Source organism: Carcharhinus amblyrhynchos, chromosome 1, assembly GCF_965287045.1.
Source record: "Carcharhinus amblyrhynchos chromosome 1, sCarAmb.v2.hapA, whole genome shotgun sequence".
NCBI classification, from domain to species: domain Eukaryota; kingdom Metazoa; phylum Chordata; class Chondrichthyes; order Carcharhiniformes; family Carcharhinidae; genus Carcharhinus; species Carcharhinus amblyrhynchos.
In genome coordinates this window covers 164,843,499-164,867,297 of record NC_137324.1, presented here as the reverse complement: position 1 = coordinate 164,867,297, position 23,799 = coordinate 164,843,499, and the positions used below count along the sequence as shown (strand labels likewise).

The window sequence follows — 23,799 nt, the reverse complement described above, 5'->3', positions numbered from 1 at the left end:
TGGCTGGTACTCAGTTCTGTCCTGTCTGTGTGTGTGTGTAATCTCACACAGGGCTAGCTCCATGTGCACCCAACACTGGAGAAAGCGCATTGTCGGCACTGATTTCCAATTCTAACTTTTCACGCTGCTTTACATGTCAAATATAAACCAAATAAGAGTCCAGATTTTTCCTCGCAGCATTGAAAATAAAGTATGAGAAGAATCACAGGACAGGAGTAAGCCATTCGGCCCATTGAGTGTGTGTTGGCTCTTTCAAGGATCAATCCACTTCGCCACTTCCCCATATTCCTGCAGTTCTTCCTGCTTCAATTGTCTATCCAAAGTTACTATTGAATTTGTTTACATCGTTCATTCAGATGTGCCTTCAAAATCCACATTAATCCCTCATCCCTGATATCATGATAGTAGAACCGCGACTGGACCTCGTTATGTGATTCATAGAATCCCGACAGTGCAGAAGGAGGCCATTCGACCCATTGAGTCTGTACTGAGAACAATTCCACTCCAGGCCCTATCTCCACAACCCCATACATTTGCGCTGCTAACCCCCCTCTAATCTACACATCCCAGGACACTAAGGGGAAATTTGGCGTGGCCAATCAACCTAACCTGCACATCTGTGGACTGTGGGAGGAAACCGGAGCACCCTAAGGAAACACACGCAGACAAGGGGGGAATGTGCAAACTCCATACGGACAGTGACCCAAGCCGGGAATCGAACCCGGGTCACTGGAATGGAGAAGCAGAAGTGTTAACTACTGTGCCACAGTGCTCCTCCCGATCTCAGTAAATGGGGTAAATTCACTCAACAGGATAGCAAAGGCTAGTCAGGACAAGAGATTGTTTCCTTTGTGACCACTTCCACTTTGGACTTCTGCAAACTCAGAAAACTGAAGACCAAGTCACTGATCCTCTCCCAGTTTTATTTGTTGGAAATTGGCTAGTTCCCTGCGATAGACAATCCCACCTACTAATCCCCCTAACCCACACACTTTGATCCACAAGGTACAATTTAGCATGATCAATCCACCTAACCTGCTCATCTGTAATGTGGAGTTGCTGGCATTGGACTGGGGTGGGCATAGTAAGAAGTCTCACAACACCAGGTTAAAGTTCAACAGGTTTATCTGGAATCACAAGCTTTCAGAGTGCTGCTCCTTCACCAGGTGACTCAGTGAGATAACTCACCTGATGAAGGAGCAAAACTCCAAAAGTTTGTGATTCCAAATAAACCTGTTGGACTTTAACCTGGTGTTGTGAGGCTTCTTACTGTTCTCATTTTTGGACTGTGGGAGAAAACCGGAGCACCCAGAGGAAATCCATGCAGACATTAAAGTTAAAATTTGTTTATTAGTCACAAGTAGGCTTACATTTACACTGCAATGAAATTACGGTGAAAATCTCTCGTCACTATGCTTTGGCACCTGTTCGGGTACACTGAGGGAGAATTTAGTGTGGCCAATGCACTTACCCGGCACATCTTTGGACTGTGGGAGGAAACCCACGCAGACACGGGGAGAATGTGCAAACTCCACACAGACAGTGACTCAAGCCAGGAATCGAAACCGGGTCCCTGGCACAGTGAGGCAGCAGTGCTAACCACTGGGGGGGAGGGGGGGGGGAGGAGAAGAGGGGAGAGGGGGGGAAGAGGGGGGGAAGAGGGGGGGGGGGGGAAGGGGGGGGGGGGAAGAGGGGGGGGGGGGGAAGAGGGGGGGAGGGGGGATAGGAACGTGCAACAGTCCACACAGACTCACGCAAGGCTGGAATCAAACCTGGATTCCTGACACCGTGAGGTAGCAGTGCTAACCACTGTGTCGCTCCCATTTATAAGTTTAATGTATGTGTTGACCGTCATGCATTAAAACCTTGAACTGATTCCACTTATTCCAAAAGACGCGGGGTTTGTTCAGTTCGTGGTGTGTGCTGAATATCCAATAATGGTACTTGTGTTTTATCCCCCACAGGCTAACCTCATACTTGAAATATTCTGCTTTATTTATTTGGGAAAATAATATTTATATTAGGAGCTCCAAGCTGCCTGTGGTTGCTTTGTACTTAAAAAAATATGCTTGAAATTTGAAGATCAAGTTTAAATTATTTTCTGCTGTTTTTTGAAGTCTCTCTGTATCCAAGGGACAACATTTTATTATTGCATAGTTTGAATGCTTCATTCCAATAACAAGAAAGGAGGATAATCTGTTAAAATATATAAATAATGTATTTGTATAACTTCTATAAATATTTGCACTATAAATATTTATTAATAAAATTCAGTGGAGTAACTTAAAGGCTATAAGTGCTAAAATAACTTAATGTTTGTAAACTGTTATGCTTTGTGACAGATTAAGAACTTAACGTCCGTGTGTATGTTTTAATCGTGATGCTAAAAGCTGTTGTTATTGCATTACTTGGCAATTGAAATCATTCTAGGGGAATTAACATCTGCTCATTAGTTTTCACTGTTTATTTGCTTTCTGCAGCTGAATTGTGTGTGATAGACTTTCCATCTACCAGGCAGATCAATGGGACAGTACAGGAATAACAACGCTAAATTAGCAGTTAAACCCTTGTATTTGGTTAGGACAAACAGATTGACCTGACATCTTCGTTCATGTTTAGAATATTTAAATCTAAAAACAATTAAATGGAAATTAATTAACAATATGGCCTTGATTTTAACTCGGACAGGATACCAAAGTGGGCAACTCGACCAGAGAGCAGACATTGGAGACATCTAGGCAATTTTAACATCCAGAACTCACTTACATTCGCTTGGTAAATAGGTAGGGGGAGATGGTGTTGTAGTGGTATTATCACTGGATCAGTAATCCAGATGCCCAGGCTAATGCTCGGAGAACATGGGTTCAAATTCCACAATAAATCTGGAATGAAGCTAGTTTCAGTAATGGTGACCATAACAGATATCATTGATTGTTGTAAAAACCCATCTAGTTCACTAATGTCCTTTAGGAAAGGGAAATCTGTCTTCCTTACCTGGTCTGATCCACATGTGACTCCAGATCCACAACAATGTTGTTGACCTTTAACTGCCTTCTTCAATGGCTTAGCAAGCCACCCAGTTCAACAGCAACACATTTCTAGCCATGTTAGAGATATTACCATGCCAGAGATACCCATATCTGATGAGACAATATAAAAATGTTTGAACACCTAATCTGTCCATAGGTGTGCAGATTAGGTGGATTGGCTATGCTAAATTACCTCTTAGTGTTCAAAGATGTGTAGGTTAGGTGGATTAGCCAAGATAAATACGCAGGATTACAGAGATGTTGGAGAGGGATGGCCCTACGTAAAATGCTCTTTCGGAAAGACAGTGCAGACTCGATGGGCCAAATGGCCTCCTTCCGCATTGTAGGGATTTCATGCTTTGCCAATGTATGTTTTGAGTTCTTCACCAAGAGGCAGATTCTATGGAACCAAGGCAGCAGAGTGTGCTAACAATTTCCAGTGGGGTATTATCAAAAGCGGAGATGTGTTATATCCATGGTTTCTGAACACGTACAGTAAGGGAAAAGAAATTACAGGCATCGGGGAGTCAACCCATGCATCTTTGTAGCTGAGATTCTCTGTAACTAGCATGGCAGTAATAGTCTTCCTGCACTGTAGGGATTCTATGGATTACTGGATCAGGAAAGGTCAGCACATAGCTTCCTCCCGATCTTTTACCTTGTCATGGTGACTTGCGCCTTGTGTAGGTCTGTCACACTCCCCAGGATGCTAATAGCACCACTAGTGCATCATATGTAACCAGACACCAATACAAGAGAATTAAGTAGTCAAGGTAATTGCTTCTTATTGAGGACTTAATTTCTAACTGAACAGCTGGTCCTGTCCGAAATAGTCAAAACACTTAATTTGCTTTGACATCTATGGAAAAGACAAATGACGGGTATTAATTGCTTCGTGTAGACAGTTGACCATAATAAGTGTAAGCAATTTAGTTGGTGTGAACTGTATTTATATTTTAATTTGTTTGTTGCAATTTATTTAAACCTTTGGACACGTGTTCTTTTCTTCCAGCGTTTCCCAGACATATTACGTTACCCCTTTCCCTTCCTCCCCACCATCGAAAAAGACGAGTTATCTGAGCTCCCTCCGATATTTCCTCTGGCTAGCTCAAATGCTTTTATTTTGCATGAGTTCAAATGCTCTCTAACCTAAACCTTGGTTGCCTTTTATCTTTGCGGTTTATCACAAGGGACATACGTTATTTCGAACAACATTTAAGTTTCGCTCAAATATTTCTGACGTAGCCAGCCAGTTGCAGTTATTCATTAAGTACAATTTATGTTCTGTTCGTTTTGTGCCAGGAGAATAGATCCACTGTGCGTTTTTAGTACAATTTCATTGCTAAAAGGAGCAAAGTTTAGCAAATTAACATTCCGTCCGTTCATCAAAATTCCTCAAATTGCCACATCCTGGCAGTTATAAATCTATGTCATGCTATTTAAAATAAGAATCTTTTTGTGTTTACAGTTAATAAGAAACAGAAAATATAATTTTCAGCAATGAAGTACCAGGGTCTCTGTCAAATCATAACACTGATCTTTACTTATTAAGGAATGACAGACATACAGTGCTCATAACAAGTTTCAGCTCTCAGAAGGAAAAAGAATAAACTTGCATTTCTATGGTGCATAGCATATCTTATATCCTCAGGAGATGCCCAGACCACGTCACAGACAATTAACTACTTTTGAACTGTAGTTATTTTCTTCTTATAGTGAAACGATACTTTGTACACAGCAAGGTCCCATAAACATCGGAATTCTTCGACAAATAAAATGGCCAAAATTCATCTAAATCATCCTTTATCATCCAGGTTGCCATATAATACGACAGCGATGAAGTTATTGACTAATCATTGCACTCAATCCTGATCAATTAATCAACAGCACACGGCCACACCAAGCGCTGAAAAAGTAGGGAACAGTTTTAGGAACCACCGCTGGAATTCTACCTCTCCGCCTGTTATGGAATCGGAGCAGGCGAGGGGCGGGCAATGGAAATGTCCGTTGGCCTAGGGCGGGAATTTCCAGTCTCCTTTGAGCGAGGCCGTAAAATCCTGCCCCACAAGTCCAAAATCACCCATTTCTCCCGAACTTTGCTACACATCCAAATGTCATGTCTAAAATTAATCAAAAGCTGATTCCCCAAAAGGCTGACTTTCTGAAACACACCTACCTAATTAGCATTTGAATGAATCAATAACAAGTTCTTCCACCTTGTTCACAACAACTTGGATTTATGTAGCCTCTGGAACGTAGTAAAATGCCACAACTAAATGTATGCGCATGCTCCATTGTCTTTTGATTTGATTTATTTTTGTCACATTATTAGCATACAGTGAAAAGTGTTGTTTCTTGTGTTCGAGACAGACAAAGCACATCATTCATTGAGGAGGAAAGGAGAGAATGTAGTTTTCCAGTCATAGCTAGGGTGTAGAGAAAGGTCAACTTAGTGCGAGGTAGATCCATTCAAAAGTTTGAAGGTAGCTGTCCTTGCATAGGTTGGTACATGATCTCAGACTTTTGTATCTTTTTCCCAATGGAAGAAGGTGGAAGAAAGTATGTCTGGGGTGCGTGGAGTCCTTGATTATGTTGGCTGCTTTGCTGAGGCAGTGGGAAGTGCAGACAGAGTCAATGGATGGAAGGCTGGTTTGTGTGATGGACTGGGCTACATTCACAATCTTTTGTAGTTTTTGGGGTTCCTTAAATAAATGTGTTCCTGTTCAGCCTACTCAGCTTATGGAGGTAGAATGCAATGTTTTCCACATTGCTTCCCACTGCTTTTTAGACAGTTGTTTCTCCATACTGCACCATTGCACTTGGATCCATAATTTATTGTTGAATGTTAGAATTAAGGTGACTTGAGCAATGTGCTTAATTTAAGGGAAGTTCATTCTTCATGAGGCCAGCTACTGAAAATCAGTATTTGGTTTACTGCTTTTTCTGTTTTAGGAGCTGAGCAGAAAGTATTGTGTATAAAAGAAATCAACAATATTCTCTTTTTTTTCAGATTATACTAGGGCTCAACGTCTAAAACAAATCAAATATTGCAATGGTACTCATGGTAGCATTCTTTTCCTGAACTTACTATTGCTTTGGTTGCTTTCATTTGCATTTGACTCCTTATTCCTGGAAGCAACATAAAAGGACAGAGATAATGCCATGAAAATGTATGAGTGGATGACTTATAATAATGGACATCCCAGCTGTGTCCACTAACCACTGAAGTAAACTCTGATAGTTTGTTATATAACAAACTTTCATCTGTACTGTCTGATGGAGAAAAGAAAATGCTAATTAATGGATAACTTTATAATACTTTGATGTATTTTCATGTCAACAACATCACAGGATATTCAGAAATTGATAAAAAGTTAAAGGCAAAATACTGCTGATACTGAAAATTGGAGATAAAACTCAGAAAATAATGGAAAAATCCTGCAAGTCTGGCAGCATCTGTGGAAAGAGAAATTTAAGTGTTTCAAGTCCAATTTGAAACTCGAAGTTCCGTTAACTCAATTTCAGTCTCCACAGATGCTGCCATACCTGCTGAGTTTTTTTCAGAATTTTCCGTTTTTATTTTAGTCCTTTAAAAAATGTTTTTTTTTTAACTCTCTTCCTGCATGTACTAACAACCCAGGAAGAAGATAACTTGATTACAGACAAAGCAGCCCCAGGTGAATAGAATAGACTGATTTTGAAAAATCCTGCACAAGAAACATGACACAAATACATTATTATTGGTATGTTTTGTGCTATCAAGGAAGGATGTGCTGGCCTGAGAAGGGGTCCAGAGGAGGTTCACAAGAATGATCCCTGGAATGAAGAGCTTGTCATATGAGGAACGGTTGAGGACTCTGGATCTGTACTCGTAGTTTAGAAGGATGAGGGGAAATCTTATCGAAACTTACAGGATACTGCGAGGCCTACATAGAGTGGATTGGGAGAGGATGTTTCCACTAGTAGGAAAAAATAAAACCCGAGGGCACAATCTCAGTCTAAAGGAACAACCCTTTAAAACAGCGATGAGGGAGAATTTCTTCAGCCAGAGAGTGGTGAATCTGTGGAACTTTTTGCTGCAGAGGGTTGTGGGGATCAGGTGGTTGAGTGCTTTTAAGACAGAGATAGAGAGTTTCTTGATTAAGGTGACCAGGGGTTATCGAAAAAGGCAGGAGAATGGGGATGAGAAAAATATCAGCCAAGATTGAAAGGCGGAGCAGACTCGATGGGCAGAGTGGCCAAATTCTGTTTCTATGCCTTACGATCTTATGATGCCCCATATGTAGATATATGGACTGAAAAGATGTGACAACATGTACTGGCAGCTTAAGTTCAAGAACTTAGCTTTTCAATTTGTGTTACTGTACTAGGTTACTGTGTTCATTGTCAGCCATGCACAGTGGATAATACTCTTGCCTCTGTGATGATACTGTGCCTTTAAGAAATGTACTTGTGTCATGTTTCTTGTGCAGGATTTTAAAAAAAAATCAATCTATTCTGTTCACCTGGGGATGCTTTGTCTATAATTGGCAGCCAATACTGATACTACAGAAACATATTTATCCTGATTGCTAAAGTGTTTGTTTAGCAAAGTGGAAATGCAGGTGGAAAAGGTAGTCAAGAAGGCATACTGCATGCTTGCCTTCATCGGGCGGGGTATTGAGTTTAAAAATTGGCAAGTCATGTTGTAGCTTTATAGAACCTTAGTTAGGCCGCACTTAGAATATTGTGTTCAATTCTGGATGTGAAGGTTTTGGGGAGGGTACAGAAAAGATTTATGAGGATGTTGCTTGGTATGGAGGGCATTAGCTCTGAGGAGAAGTTGGATAAACTTAGTTTGTTCTTACTGGAGTGATGGAAGTTGAGGGATGACCTGATAGAAGTCTACAACATTATGAGAGGTATGGACAGAGTGGATAGTCAGAAGCTTTTTCCCACGGTGAAACAGTCAATTACTAGGGGGCATAGGTTTAAGGTGCATGGGGCAAGGTTTAAAAGAGATGTACAAGGCAGATTTTTTTTTTTTACACAGTGAGTAGTGGGTGCCTGAAACTCATTGCCAGGGGATGTAATGGAAGTGGATATGGTAGTGTCTTTTAAGAGGCATCTTGACAAATACATGAATAGGATGGGAATGGAGAGATATGGTCCCCGGAAGGGTAGGGGGTTTTAGTTCAGTCGAGCAGCATGGTTGGTGCAGGTTTGGAGGGCCGAAGGGCCTGATCCTGTGCTGTAATTTTCCTTGTTCTTTGTTCTTAATCTGGACTAATAAATTCTGTTATTTTAGTGTTTCTCCCTGGGTCTTTTCAGAGTGGGGCTTGATTAGGTTGAGTGACAGGAAAAACCACGTGACTGCGTGAAACTAGGCATTTGCAGAAGAACAAGCAGACGAGGCTGGAAATTGCTTGAGAGAAGTAGCTCTCTCTCTCTCTGGATTTGGAGACTGGGATCTGCCAGGAAATAAGTCTCTTTCTCTGAAGTTCTCCTGTTTGAAGATAGATCTTGCTATGGAGACTGCTGTATGGAAGTCAGGAGTCAGATGTCTTTCTGTATCTCTATCCAGCAATGTTAAAAGGCTGGAAATCTAGCATTCACATGCACATATGTGTTATTGTGCTAACTGATTCATGAGATGAATTTATGTCTGTGGGGATGTTGCTTAAATTGGAACTATAGAGATAGCTGTTAAGAATTATACTTTGTCATGTTCAAGTATTTCAATTGGGAAAGTTATACTAATTTTTTTGTTATAGTTAACTATGTTGTTAAATAAAGTTTGGTTTAATAAGAGCTTCCTAGAGGGTCAATAGAATCACGCCTGGAGTGAAAATCTTGTGCTCACACTCATGCCAAAATAAAAAATATTTGGGGTCTGGGCTATCTGCATAATATATACTTTGAAGTTTCTGGTCTGATGCCTAACATATCTGAGCCCAGAAGATTGTGGGTTCAATTCCCAGTCCATGACTTGTACACAAATACATAAGCTGATATAGCAATGACTGAGGAGTGCTGTGTTCTTGGAGGTGTTGCATTTTCATATGAGACATTAAACCGAGACCCTGCCAACACTCTCAGGTGTATTTAACAGATTGCAGGGCACTATCTTAAAGAAGAAAAGGAGCATTAACCCCAGTGTCCTCGTCAACATTTATCCCTCAATCAACATCACAAAAAGCAGATTATCTGGTCATTATCACACTGCTGCTAATGGGAGTGTGCTATGAGAAGATTAGCTGCTGCATTTCCTACATTACAACAGCAATTACACTTCAGTTTTGGATGTCCTCAATTTGTGATGCTCAGCAAGGTTCCACCAGAGCCCCTTGGTGTCTGACCTCATTACAGCTTTAATCCAAAAGAGCTGAATTCAAGAGGGGCATTTGACCCAGATGTGGCAGCAAGGAGCCCAAACAAATTGGCGTCAATGGAAATCAGGGGAAAACTCTCCACTGGTTGGAATCATACTTGGCACAAAGGAAAGTGGTTGTGATGGGAGGAGGTCAATCAGCTCAGCTCCCGTGCTACACAGTCCATGAGTCCCTCAGGGGAGTGTCCCGGGTCCAACCACCTTCAGCTCCTTCATCAGTACCTTCCCTCCATCATAAAATCAGAAGTGGGGATGTTCGCTGACGAGGGCACAATGTTCTGCACCGTTTGTCACTCCTCAGATACTAAAATAATCCATGTCGAAATGCAGCAAGACCTGGACAATGTTCAGACTTCAGCTGATGAGTAACACCAATAACACAATTGCCAATAATGACCATCTCCAACAACAGAGAATCCAACTATCTCCCCATGACATTCAATAGCATTACTATTGCTGAATCCCCAGCAATCAACATCCTGGACATTACCATTGACCAGAAACTGAACTGGGCCAACCATATAAATACCGTGGCAACAAGAACAAGTCAGAGGCTCGGAATTCTAAGGAGAGGAACTCACCCCTGACTCCCCAAAGCTTGTCCACATCTTGAAGGCACAAGTCTGGAGTGAGATGGAATACTCTCCACTTTTCCAGGATGAGTGCAATTCCAATAACAGTCAAGAAACTTGACACCATTCAGGAAAAAGCAGCCCACTACATTGCTAATCCATTCACCACTGATGCACAGCAACAGCACTGTGTATACCATCTATAAGTTGCACTGCAGCAACTCACCAAGGCTCCTTTGACAGTACCTTCTAAACACAAGATGTCTACCATCTAACAGGACAAAGGCAGTAGATGCATGAGAACATCATCTGCAAGTTCCCCTTCAAGCCACTCACCATGTAGACTTGGAATTGTTACCGTTCCCTCACTGTCATTGGGAACTGGATTCTCTCCCTATCAGCACTGTGCATATACCTATTTTTTATAGAATTCCTACAGTGCAGAAGGAGGCCATTTGGCCCATCGAGTCTGCACAATCACAATCCCTCCCTGACCCTATTCCCGTAACCCCACATGTTTACCCTGTTAATCCCCCTGACATTAAGGGGCAATTTAGCATGGCCAACCTGAACATCTTTGGACTGTGGGAGGAAACCAGAGCACGCAGAGGAAACCCATGCAAATACGGGGAGAACGTGCAAACTCCACACAGACAGTCACCCGAGGCTGGAATTGATCTGGGTCCCTGGTACTATGAGGCAGCAGTGCTAACCACTGTGCCACCGTGTTGCCCTATACCACATGGACTGCAGCGGTTCAAGGAGATAGTTCACCACCACCTTCTCTAGGGCAATAAGGGATGGGCAACAAGTGCTGACTTAGCCCACATCCAATGAAATAATAAAAGTAAGTGCGATTAGTTATTTTCCTGCAGAAAGACCAGTCTGTTACATGCACGATTTTATACTGTAATTCTTGACAGTAAGGTTGAAAATCAAGAGAAATGTGATCGAGCAAATTTAATCAGGTTGCAAAGTAACACTTCACAAAATCCGAAATAAAAACAGAAACAGTTGTAAATGCAGAGAGAAAACTATGGCGACAGAGCGTGATTCCAGTGGCTGATTACTTTAATGCATTGGGATAGGTTTAAAGACATTTTAATTAAACCTTTGCAATAAGGTAAGTTTCTTCTTGCCATCATTCATTTGTATGTATTTTGGTGAGAATGCGGAATGTACCCGAAGTGAGTTTCCTTCGTGAGGGGGGTGGGGGAGGTGGAGTAAATAATTCTCTCTGGCAGGTACCTGGGTGTTTAAAAGCACCCTTGTGTTTGACTGACTCCGGAGAGGGTGCTCGGTGTGCCTGCTGCCTGCGGGTGTTGTAATGCTGAATGAATCCGCGCGAGGGCGAGGGAGACTGGCTTTTGCTCTGTGTCTAAATGACAATGTGCCCACAGCAAAACAGCAGCTAGCACTGACTGCGCAGAGCAACACTGTCCCCACAATAGGTCCCTGTCAGCCGAGATGGTAGCACATAGTAGAGGCGCTCACTGTTAGTTCTGATCAAGTCTAATTATGGTTCAAGAAGCCGCGGGGAAAGAAATCAACAAGGAATCAAAATCCAGAGGTGTTTGGGGTGAGATCCTATAGAAAAACAAGATAGATAAGAGCGATTTATTTACACGGCATGTATCTCTTCTATTGAATCCATTCACTAGGACTATAAGGTGCTCATTTTGTTCCTTTAAAACTAAAACCCCACAGAGATCAATCGTATTTTAATGAAATAAAGTTTCTCTAATTTAAAGAATAAATTTATGAAAATAGTAGAACAATTCACATATTCAGAAAGAGTGGAACACACACACACATACAACACGGAGAGGTACAAGGAGGTTTGCATTTGACTTTATAAATCAATCTCCCACTCACTGACGGAACAGTCACCCAGACACGAAACGTTGATTTGATTTATTAATGCCACATGTATTAATATACAATTAAAAGTATTGTTTCTTGTGCACAATACAAACAAAGCATACCATTCATAGAGAAGGAAACCAGAAAGTGCAGAATGTAGTGTTGCAGACATAAGTAGGATGTAAAGAAAGATCAAGTTAATCTTGGGTCTACTCTCTCTCCTCAGATGCTGTCAAATTTGCTGAGATTTTGCAGCATTTTCTGTTTTTGTTTCAGATTTCAGCACTTGCGGTCATTTGCATTTGTCTAGTTACTAACCTTTCTTCTCCCCCTCCACCGCCCCCCGCCGCCTCACAGACAGACACACACATACACGAAGTCTACCCAATATAGTGGTCAGTGCTGATACTTTGATCCACTGCAGCTACTGGAGTGTAGTTTCAACCCTTGGCTGGGAGGCCAGTTCTGATGCGGGAGGATGGAGGTTTGCTGAACCCTCCTCCCCCCCACCCCTTTCTAGCTGCAGTTATAAATGTGTAGCAAAATGGGCAGTTGGGAGTTTCCAAGATTTCTGAACATTCAAAATAAACTTCAAACAGGTTTTAGAATCATAGAATCCCTACAGTACAAAAGGAGGCCATTCAGCCTATCGAGTCTGCATCCACCACAATCCCACCCTATTCCTGTAACCCCACACATTTGCTCTGCTAATCCCCCGACACTAGGTCAATTATGCATGGCCAATCAACCTAACTCACACATCTTTGGGCAGTGGAAGGAAACCAGAGCACCTGGAGGAAACCCATGCAGACATGGGGAGAAAGTGCAATCTCCACACAGACAGTGACCTGAGGCCGGAACTGAACCTGGGTCCCTGGCACTGTGAGGCAGCAGCGCTAACCACTGTGCCACCATTTCCAAGTGGCCCAGATTCAGCGGGCACACATTAAATCCAGTTTGATCTCATGCTGGGGCTGAACTCTATGTTTTAACTGTGGCAGTGCTGCAGGGCAAATGTTGGTGAATGATCTCAGGCTGTCAAATTGCTTCTGTTCTGCATTGTGTTTATGCGGACTGGCTCCCAATAGAATTCCCTATTCCCTACAGCTAGCATCAAAGCCCAGGTTTGCAGCCAAAGTTTTTTTGGTTCGTGGACCATAGAATCCTGACAGTGCAGAAAGAGGCCATCCAAGGTCCATCGAGTCTGCATCGACTCTACGAAAGAGCATCCCACCTCTCTTCCGTATCCTCATAACCTCATGCATTTGCAATGGCTAATCCCCCTAATCTAAACTTCTTGGGACACTAAGGTGCAGTTTAGCATGGCCAATCCACCTAACCCACACTTCTTTGGCCTGTCAGAGGAAACCTGCACAGACACAGGGAGAATGTGCAAACTCCACACAGAGAGTCACCTGAGGCCAGGAATCATACCCTTGTCCCTGGATCTGTGAGGCAGCAGCGCTAACCATGCCATCATCCTTTGATTAATTTCTTCTCCCAGCCTCCTAGGAATGTAGGAACAGGAAGGAATGGGCCAGTCAGCCCACTCAGCTGGTCCTGTCATTCAGTAAGTCTCTGGCTGATCTGTGTCCCAAAACTATCCACACCATTTGCCCCCATATTTCCCCTGATGCCCTTAGAAAGCACAATTCAGATTTTAAACTGGTAATTGAGTTCACTTCTGCAGCTTTTTGTGCAGAAGGTTTCCACAATTCCATCATGCTCGAAGAAGTATTTCCTAACCTCTCTTCTGAATGGACTAGCTCTGATTTGAATGTTTTGTTTCTTGGTTCCAGTCTCCCTGACTATCAGAAAAAGTTTGCCTCCTACTTATTTTACTTTGTTTTCCTACACATTTGTTGCAATCTCTCCAACTAATCACTTTTCCAGCTGTTTGCACTGCTGCCTCATAGCTCCAGGGACAATTTTGGCCTTGGGTCACTGTCTGTGTAGAGTTTGCAAGTTCTCTCTGTGTTTGTGTGGGTTTCCTCTGGGTGCTCCGGTTTCCTCCCAGACTCCAAAGATGTGTGGGTTATTTGGATTGGCTGTGCTAAAGTGATCCCTTAGTGTCAGGGGGACTAACAAGGTAAATATTCAAGGTTACGAGGATAGGGCCTGGGTGGTATTGCTGTCAATGCGGACTTGATGGGCTAAAATGGCCTCCTTTTGCATTGAAGGCATTCTATGGTTCTATGTTCCACCCCCTCTTATACAGTATAACATCCACCACCATCATCATATAGAATGGTGGAGCAGGCTCGATGGGCCAAATGCCCGACTACTGCTCCTATTTTCTGTGTTTTTATGCATATCTAGTTGGTAAGTTAAAGATTAGTTATTAGTCACAAGAAGGTTTACATTAACACCGCAATGAAGTTACCGTGAAAATCTCCGAGTCGCCACACTCCGGCATCTGTTCGGGTATACTGAGGGAGAATTTAGCATGGCCAGTGCACCTAACCAGCTCGGCTTTCAGATTGTGGAAGAAAACTGGAGTACCCAGAGGAAACCCACACAGACACAAGGAGAACATACGGACTCCGCACAGACAGCGACCCAAGCCAGGATTTGAATCCAGATCCCTGGTGCTGTGGGACAGCAGTGCTAACCATTGTGTCACTGTGCTGCAATTGTTCTTTGCAATGTAATCCTTGGAGCCTTGGTAATATTCTAATGGATATTCAATGTATTTGTTTTAAAGTTGTGATGTGTACAGTCCACCAGTTGTGGTTTAACCAGGGCTTTGTGTATCAATGCCAAAACCTCTCTTTATAGACTGGTCCTACAATTATAAAAGCTTATATTCCATTAGCTTTTTTTGATTACTGTTTTGTACACTCTAGGGATCCATATTTGCAGATCTCCAAAGGGCAGCATGGTGGTAAGCACTGCAGCTTCACATCACCAGAGACCTGGATTCAAATTCAGCCTTGGGTGAATGTCTGTATGGAGCTCCCACGTTCTCCCCGTGTCTGCATGGGTTCCGGTTTCCTCCCACAGTCCACAGATGTACAGGTTAGGTGGATTGGCCATAGTAAATTGCTCCTTAGTGTCCCAAGATACGTAGCTTACTTGGATTAACCATGGGAAATGTGCAGGGTTACAGGAATAGGATGGAGAAGAGAGACTAGGTAAGATACCCTGTCAGAGAATGAATACAGACTTGATAGGCCAAATGGTCGCTTCTGCACTGTAGATTTTATGATTGTAACCTATTTGGAGCTCTCACTGGAATAAAAGCAAAATACTGCGGATGCGGAAAACCTGAAATAAAAACCAAAAATGCCACTCGCTGATGAAGAGTCATTTTGGACTGAAAATGTTAACTATTGTTTCCTTCTCCATAGATGCTGCAGAACAGCTGAGTTTTTATAACTTTTTCTAATTGGATTGTCACTGTTCCTGGCTTTTCACCATTTAATAGATACTTGGATTCATCTTCTTTATTGTTGCAAAATGAATAACCTTATACTCAGCTACATCAAGATCCATCCATTGTTATTTCTGTCCACTCAATCTATTAATGACTCTTTGCCACTTTGGGCTCTTGGGTTAGGTCAGGACCCAAGAACCACTGTAACCATTCACACCTACAGCACATCAACTGTTTGGTAGCAAGCAAGCAAGCAGGAACGGAGGCCAAGTGGCCTCTTTAGTCATTGCAACAATCAATGGAAATACAATAGTGCCATGTCAAAACGTAAAGAAATGAGAATGCTGGTGTATAAATCTGTACACAGTTTGAACAGGGCTGATTCAGCGGTTAGCACTGCTACCTCAGATCAGAGACCGGGTTCAATTCTGACCTTGGGTTACTGCTTGTGTGGAGTTTGCATGTTCTCCCTGTGTCTATGTGGGTTTCCCCTGGGTGCTCTGGTTTCCTCCCACAGTCCAAAGATGAGTGTTAGGTGGCTTGGCCGTGCTAAATTGCTCCTTAGCACCAGGGGGTTTAGCAGTGCAAATATGTGGGGTTATGGGGATAGGGCCAGTGTGAGATTGTTACCAGTGCAGGCATGCTGGGCTGAATGACCTTCTTCTGCAGTGTAGGAACTCCAGGAGAAGAGAAACATGGAGTGGCTTCTTTGCACCAAATACTGAATGGGTTAGTTCTAACCTCCTGCACAAAATTGTAAGACATCACCAGCATTCCAGAAGAAATGGTTTCCATCCATTTATGCAGGGGGGGGGGGGGGGGCTGGTGGTTGTTTGGCAATCGGCAAAGGGCCCCCAATATTCTTGATGTCCAAGCCTCAAACAGTTCCCAAATGGAGGCCTGCCTGCCATTCTCCATATCCACACACTCCGCTGATATGAATGAAAAGGACCCTGAGCTACACTTCAATTACACTAATATTTAAACAGCATTCACTATCTGTCCCACCTACATCATGGAATTACACAACAACAGCAGCAGAAACACAACAAAAAACAATGTTTCATTTATGATGCAAAGGGTAAAATGCAAATTGCAATCAGGATCAATGGGCGGGGGAGAGAAAAATCAATCTCAGGAGAAGCAAAGGACTAAATCCCTTTTCTCCAGTTCAAGAGATATGTCTTGCGTGGCTGAAATTTGTTGCAATACCCACCCACCAGCCTCCCAAAATATTGTCCTTACTGGAGACCAATATTCATGAGATTGGAGCCACCCTCAACGTTTAACCAACAAAACCTCACCTCCTGACTCCCCAAAGCCTATCCACTATCTACAAGGCACAAGTCAGGAGTGTGATGGAATACTCACCACTTGTCAGGATAGGTGCAGCTCCAACAAAACTCAAGAAGCTTGACACCATCCAGGACAAAGCAGCCCACTTCATTGGCACCACACCCACAAACATTCACTCCCTCCACCACCATTGCTCAGTAGCAGCAGTGTGTACTAGCTACAAGATGTATTGTAGCAATTCACCAAATATCCTTAGACAGCACCTTGCAAACCCATGGCCACTTCCAAGGGCAGCAGATAAATAGGAACACCACCACCTGCAAGTTCCCCTCCAAGCCACTCACCATCCTGACTTGGAAATATATCACCTTTCCTTCACAGTGGCTGGGTCAAAATCCTGGAATTTCCTCCCTAGTGGCATTGTGGGTCAACCCACAGAACATAGACTACAGTGATTTAAGAAAGCAGTTCACCACCTTCTCAAGGGCAACAAGGGATGGGCAATAAATGCTGACCCAGCCAGCAATGTCCATGTCCCACGAATAAAAAAACGCCCTGGCAACCCAACGGATCCGACTACCATGTGTTATCCCGCCGCGGGACGGAAAATTTGGCGGATCATTTAACGGTCCCTTGCCTTAAGGCGGGCGGGACCGATTGTTGGGAGATAAACCTGTGTCTTTGGAAAAGGGCTATGCATTATTCAGTCACCATCCACGCTATAGACCGACCTACTGATGCGGCAGGTGTGAGAGTATCTCCTAGTTATATGGTTATAATGTAACCCCTACTGGTACACCGGTTTCCAATTGAAGAGTAATTGCATTGAAGCTATTTCCCAGGGACAGGCTCCCGTTGGGCACCGCAGGGGCTGGGGTGCGTTAATCATCACATTTTAATTTGACGTTTTTTTTTAAGTTTACTTTGTTTTTGTTTGGGCTGTTCCCCTTCCTTTTGGGGGGCTGCCCCTTTTACTTTGTCCTGATTTAATTTGCATTTGGTTCGACCTTAAAAGAGGCCCAGGGACAGGCTGGACTGAGTTGTTATCACCAGGCATGGAGGGGTAGAATTGACAAATGCTCCCAATTGAAACCAATCTCCTCGGCGCCTCATTCTAATCCAGCAAGGGATATTTTAATAGTTAATAACATAGTGTGAGGGCCCCCACTGCAGGTGGTTCGGGATATTGCCAGGAAAGGAAGAATTTAACAATATCCACCCTTTCATATTGTGCACTGAATGTTATTGTTCACACAAAACCAGGGTTTGAGCAGCTAAATCTCAAAAGGGGTCTTTCTGCGTTCTTTAGAATAGGAAATTGCTTTGTATTCTCCCCTCGCCTAACATGTTTACTGGTGGCCAGTAGATGTAGGAGAACGGGCTCTGATATTTGTGTCTCTCACCGCCTCTCCCTCTCCTGCAACTGAGTACAGTTGGTGTCAGCATCTCCTACTGCTGAGGAGGTGCAACTTGTCCTTTTGACTAGCAAGGCGGACTTGTAACAATAGGCACCTCTTTGGCTCCAGTCACTATACATAATATATATAAATCTCTTGTACTGGATATGAAACCACACTGGCTGTAACCTAGAAATGGTCAGTCGCAGACGACTTGCTTTCAATGCCTGACTCGCAGCGAGATGATGTAAACCTACCGTGTACAAGTAGTTATCACTTGGGCACATCTGTGGGGAAGGGATGGACTGGAGCGATGCGCGGGACCCTGGCGTTTAAAGGCAGCAGCAAGGACGCGGTCGCACCCTCCTCTCGGAGCAGTGTTGGGGAAGGATCTACTGGATGGGCCATGCTTGCGGCTGACACCGTGTCCAAGCTGACGGGGAATGCGGATGAGCAGGAATATGGGCGTCAATCATTCCCATAAAACACCGGTGTTTGACGAAAACGAAGACGGTAAGTCAGGTCTCCTTGCATTTTTACTTGTTTTTTTTAAAAGAAGTGTATTATCAATTCCCGCACCTGACAGCTGGCATACCTTCCCACCTCCACTAGCCCTCCCAGGTTGCTGTTTGAAGTCTTAACTTCTTTGCAAGGCTGAATTGGAAATAAGACCATGTACTTTCCTGTTAGAATTCTCTCCACGGCAACTCTGACATACTTCTGATTTAAACTAAATATAGTTTAAAGTATCTGAAGCACCACTTACTAACTGATCTTCCTAAACTTTGCAATACAACCTGAATGCATTAACTTCAGGGAGAATGTGATGGTGCTGGGCTATCTGTCAATGCATCTTAAAAACTAAGCTGGGACATTGATACCATGTTCAGAAACTGATCCCTTAAAATGCTACTGAACGGATAGTTAAATCCACAAGTGGTCAGGCACTTCCTTCTCTTCGGAACTGGTCGTTGATTTAGGTTCAGTCAGTTCCCGCTCTTTCAGATGAATCTTCCAACAGGGATATTTGATATTCAAAATAACTCTTGATGTCTTGTTTTGGCGTTGGCATCTTTTGTTCTGAACAGTTAGAGAGAAAGACGTGATGGAGAGGCTGAACAGTGATCATCAGAATTGCACCTGGCTGTTAAATTCTCGAACAAGTAAAGCCACGGCATAGAATTTCAGTTGCAGTTTATTCGGCTCACTGTAGATAAACTCCGCTCTCAAGTATTCATTCTTAAAATGTCAGTGTTGTGTTTAAACCATTGCCTCTTTTTTTGACCACTTGGGCAGTTTCTACTGAAATACCAATGGTTTGGTATCATCCACGCGCTGTCATCTGTGGGTATTACTTTATCCATTCATTTTCCACTCGATTTATGACCTACAGACTAGACTCTGAATGCGATTCCTTAATCTTGGCTTGGTTATTTTCGAATTGGAGTGTTGACTGGGAGTCGCAAATGCTAATGGCTGTCACTGAATTCAAAATATATCTGCTAGATATTTCGTTTTGTTCATGGTCATTGAGTTTATTGCTGTTCTGGAATATTGTGCGGTATTCCAGTCGTCACTGGGAAGGTGAAACATCAACCGTACTTAATTGTAATCCAGTAGATCATATATTTGTGCCCGAATTTGAAAGGAAAGTCAGTCCAGTCTGTGGCTGATTGATCATCTAACAATAACATGTTCCTCCATTCGAAGAGTTGCCATAAGATTACTATTGTGGACATTTAAAGTCTTAGGCTAGAGAATAGTAACAAACACTAGTTTAAAGTTTATTTATTAGTGTCACAAGAAGACTTACATTAACCTTGCAATGGAGATACTGTAAAATCCCCTAGCTGCCACACTCTGGGGCCTGTTGGGGTATACTGAGGGAGAATTTAGCATGGCCAATGCACTTAACCAGCTCATCTCTCTCCTTTTCTTCTCTATGTACTTTTTCTGCTTTGTATAGCATGCAAGAAACAATACTTTTCACTGTATGCTAATATATGTGACAATAATAAATCAAATCAAAAGTCTTTCAGACTGTGGGAGGAAACCAGAGCGCACAGACTGAAAGAGAATGTGCAGAGTCAGCAGACAGTCACCAAGATGAGAATCAAACCAGGGGCTCTGGCACTGTGAGGCAGCAGCGCTAGCTACTGTGCTGCCCTAACAAGCACTAACGATCACTAGGAACTAGTACTTACAAACATTAATAATAACAAGCACTAACAAACACCAATCATAACAAACACTAACTAACACTAATAATAACAAACGCTAGTAACTAGCACTAACAAACACTAGTAAACAAGCACTAGGGAGCTAGCATCTCTGGAGTTTGAGCCCCACCGAGAACTTGATGACCAAGGGTGATGTGCTTATAATGTGGACAACAAGTTGAGTGTCAACCTGTAAAACACTTCTAACACACCTATGGCTGGCGGTAAGAGTGGGAGAGACTCCTGGTCAGTTGGTGCAGTGTGGCACCTTCAAGCTATAAGCAACAGGCTAGCAAGTGGTTCCAGGAAAAACCTCACTAAGGAATCCAATGAAAGTCTGCCTTTTGCACTACCAGGTGCGGGAATAAAAATTGCAAACGCTAAGTAGTTTAAAAAAAAAACACTCATAGACACTGCCAGGATGGGATTCTGTCTTTCTCTCATTATGTTCATGAAAGAATCCCTTTAATTCAAGAATCCAAACAGCTCTTAATATGAATAATGACACAGGAAATTTCTTCCAAATAATCCAGGGAAACTATGAATTCAAATGGCAAATATATTTAATTTAACAATGTTTTTGACATAATCTCTAACCCTGACTAATGAAATAATAATTTAGCATCCATTGAAATACAAAACCAATCTGCAGGCTTATTTTTAGACTATTATCGGCAAACTCATTTATACTTGAAACAGACAAAGCACTGGCATTAACAGAATATATCATTGCAGTATCAATTTTCAAACAAGCCTCTAAAGAGAAACTCTGCACCCTCATGCAAAACTGCTGGCAGAATTAAAGAGAAAGACTGCTTATGTAATTATTTTGTACTCCCATTTGGTGTGCAGAAGTAAAGCAAACTGTCCCTCCTCATCCTACTCAACCTATCCACAGCCTTTGACACAATTCATCAGTCCACCCTCCTCTTAGGTCTCTGCACCATCATACAGCTGGTTCGAACTGCCAGTGCTTGAATCCATTCATATCCAATCACAAGCAGAAAATTGCCATCAATGAGTTTTTTGATTTGATTTATTATTGTCACATATACTAGTATATAGTGAAAAGTATTGTTTCTCATGCTAAACAGACAAAGCTCGCCATTCATGGAAAGGAAAGAGTGCAGAATCTAGGGTGTAGAGAAAGATCAATTTAGTGCGAGGTAGGTCCATTCAAAAGTCTGATGGCAGCAAGGAAGAAGCTGTTCTTGCATCGGTTAGTACGTAACCTCAGACTTTTGTATCTTTTCCCGACAGAAGAAGGTGGAAGAGAGTATGTCTGGGTGCGTAAGGTCCTTAATTATGTTGGCTGCTTCCCTGAGGCAGTAGAAAGTGTAGACAGAGTCAATGGATGGGATGCTGGTTTGTGTGATGGATTAGGCTGTGTTCATGGCCTTTTGTGGTTTCTTACTGTCTTGGGCAGAGCAGGAGCCATACCAAGCTGTGATACAACCGGAAAGAATGCTTTCTATGCTTCTCTTCTCACTCCTGCAAATGTTATCTATGGGTGTCCCCCAAAAATCTTTCCTTGGCCCCCTCCTATTTCTCATTTAGATATTGTCCCTTGATAACATGGTCTGAAAACACAGTGCCCATGTGTACATTCAGTTCGACCATACCACCTCTTGACCACGGCATTGTCTCTGCATTGTCAAACAACTTTTCCAGCATTTGGTTAAGCAGAAGTATCTTCACGTTTATATACTAGATGAGTACAGTCGCAACTCTTGCCTCTGATTCAGCCCTCTCCTTGGAAGCTGAAACCAGGCGTTTGCACCCCCTGTCTTGTATTTAGTCCTGGGCTGTGCTTTGCATTACATATTCATTCCATTTTGAAGACCACCTATTTCCAGCTCTGTAATATCACCCAACTCTACCCCACCCTCAGCTCTTCTGCATCTGAAACCGTCATGCCTTTGTTAACCTCTGGGCTTGGCAATTGTACTGCACCCCCAACATATCTAACATACAGTATATGAATCAGGAGCAGGAATAGGCCACTCAGCCCTCAAGCCTGCTCCACCATTCAATAAAATCTTGTGCAATCCAATTGTGGCCTCGACTCCAAAGTCCACTTACACTCAATAACCTTTGACTCCCTTATTGGTCAAGAGTCTATTTAATCTGCCTCAATAACCCTGCCTCCGCTGTTCTCTGGGAAAGAAAGTTCCAGAGGCTCATGACCCTCATGAGAGAAAAAAAATTCTCCTTATCTCCATCTGAAATGATGTGGAGATGCCAGTGTTGGACTGGGATGGGCACACTAAGAAGTCCCACAACACCAGGTTAAAATCCAACAGGTTTATTTGGAATTGCGAGTTTTCAGAGAGCTGCTCCTTCATCAGGAGACTCATGGATTATTTTAACCCGTGTCTCCTAGTTCTAGTCTCCCCCACAAGGGGAAACATCCTTTCATTATCCACTCTGTCAAGTCTCCTCAGGGTCTTGTGTGCTTCAACCCTCCCCCCAGGCTCCTATTGATTTAAATTTTACTGGGGCTCTTTGATGCCACAGTTGACCCGTTGCTGCCTCAATGTTGAAGGCAGCCATTCTCACCTTCCCACTGGGACTCAGCTCTTTTGTCAATGTTTGGACCAAGGAGGGAATGAGGTCTGGAGCTGAGTGGTCCTGGCAGAACTTAAACTGAATGTCAGTGAGCAGATTAATTGTTGGCAATCGCTGCTTGATAAACTGTCAATGACTCCTTCCATTATTTTGTTTATGATTGGGAAATTCCTGGGGCAGTAGCTGGCTGGATTGACTTCATTCTGCTTTTGTGGACAGGACGTAGCCTGGAAATTTTCCACTTTATTGGGTTGACGGCAGTGCTGCAACTGTATTGGAACAATGTGCCGAGGGAGTTTGGCTAGTTCTGGAGCTCAAGTCTTCATCTTTCTAGCCAGGCTGTTATCAGGACCCACAGCCTTTGCTGCATTTAGTCAGCCTAACCATTTCTTGCCATTATGCCGGGCACATTAAATTGGCTGGAGACAGGTGTCTGAGATACTGGGCATATCAAGCAGGGCCAATATTGATCACGCGTTATGGGGAGGTGATGGCCTAGTGCTATTACCGCTTAGCTATTAATCCAAAGACTCAACTAATGTCCTGGGGATCTGAGTTCAAATCCCATCATGGCAGATGGTGGAATTTAAATTCAATAAAAATATCTGGAATTAAGAATCTACTGTTGACCATGAAACCATTGTCAATTATTGGGTAAACTCATCTGGTTCATGAACGTCCTTTAGTGACATTAGGGAAGGGAATCTGTCATCCTTACCTGGTCTGGCCTACATTGATTCCAGGGGCACAGCAATGTGGTTGACTCTCAACTGCCACCTGAACAAGGGCAACTAGGGATGGGCAATAAATGTTGGCCAGCCAGCAACATCCATGTCCCATGAATGAATAAAAAAAAAAATTCACTCTATATTTTTGGCTGAAGATGGTTACAAATAGTCCAGCCCTGTTTCTCCGCTGGCCTACTGGACCCTTGTATCATTGTGGATGGGAATATTGATGAAGCCTGCGCCCCCTGCTGGCTGTTTAATTATTCATGGCTGGATGTGGCAGCACAATGGATTTGGCTTTGGTTGTGGGATCGCTCTGCTATAGTAAGCTGCCCCTGCTGTTTACTGTGCATGTGGTCCTGTGTTGTAACTTCACCTGGT

At 43.0% G+C, this 23,799-nt stretch overlaps 1 protein-coding gene across 1 annotated transcript in view; it reads left to right on the top strand.

Moving 5' to 3' along the window:
* Nucleotides 1-18,186: 18,186 nt before the first annotated feature.
* The window catches only part of LOC145350693 (serine/threonine-protein kinase 32B-like), a 250,846-nt gene continuing 245,233 nt past the window's right edge, over nt 18,187-23,799 (top strand). The window contains exon 1 of the mRNA XM_080199906.1: nt 18,187-18,416. Within this exon, the coding sequence (XP_080056032.1) occupies nt 18,347-18,416 (70 nt within the window). The 5' untranslated portion in view covers nt 18,187-18,346. The remainder of the gene's footprint in view (nt 18,417-23,799) is intronic.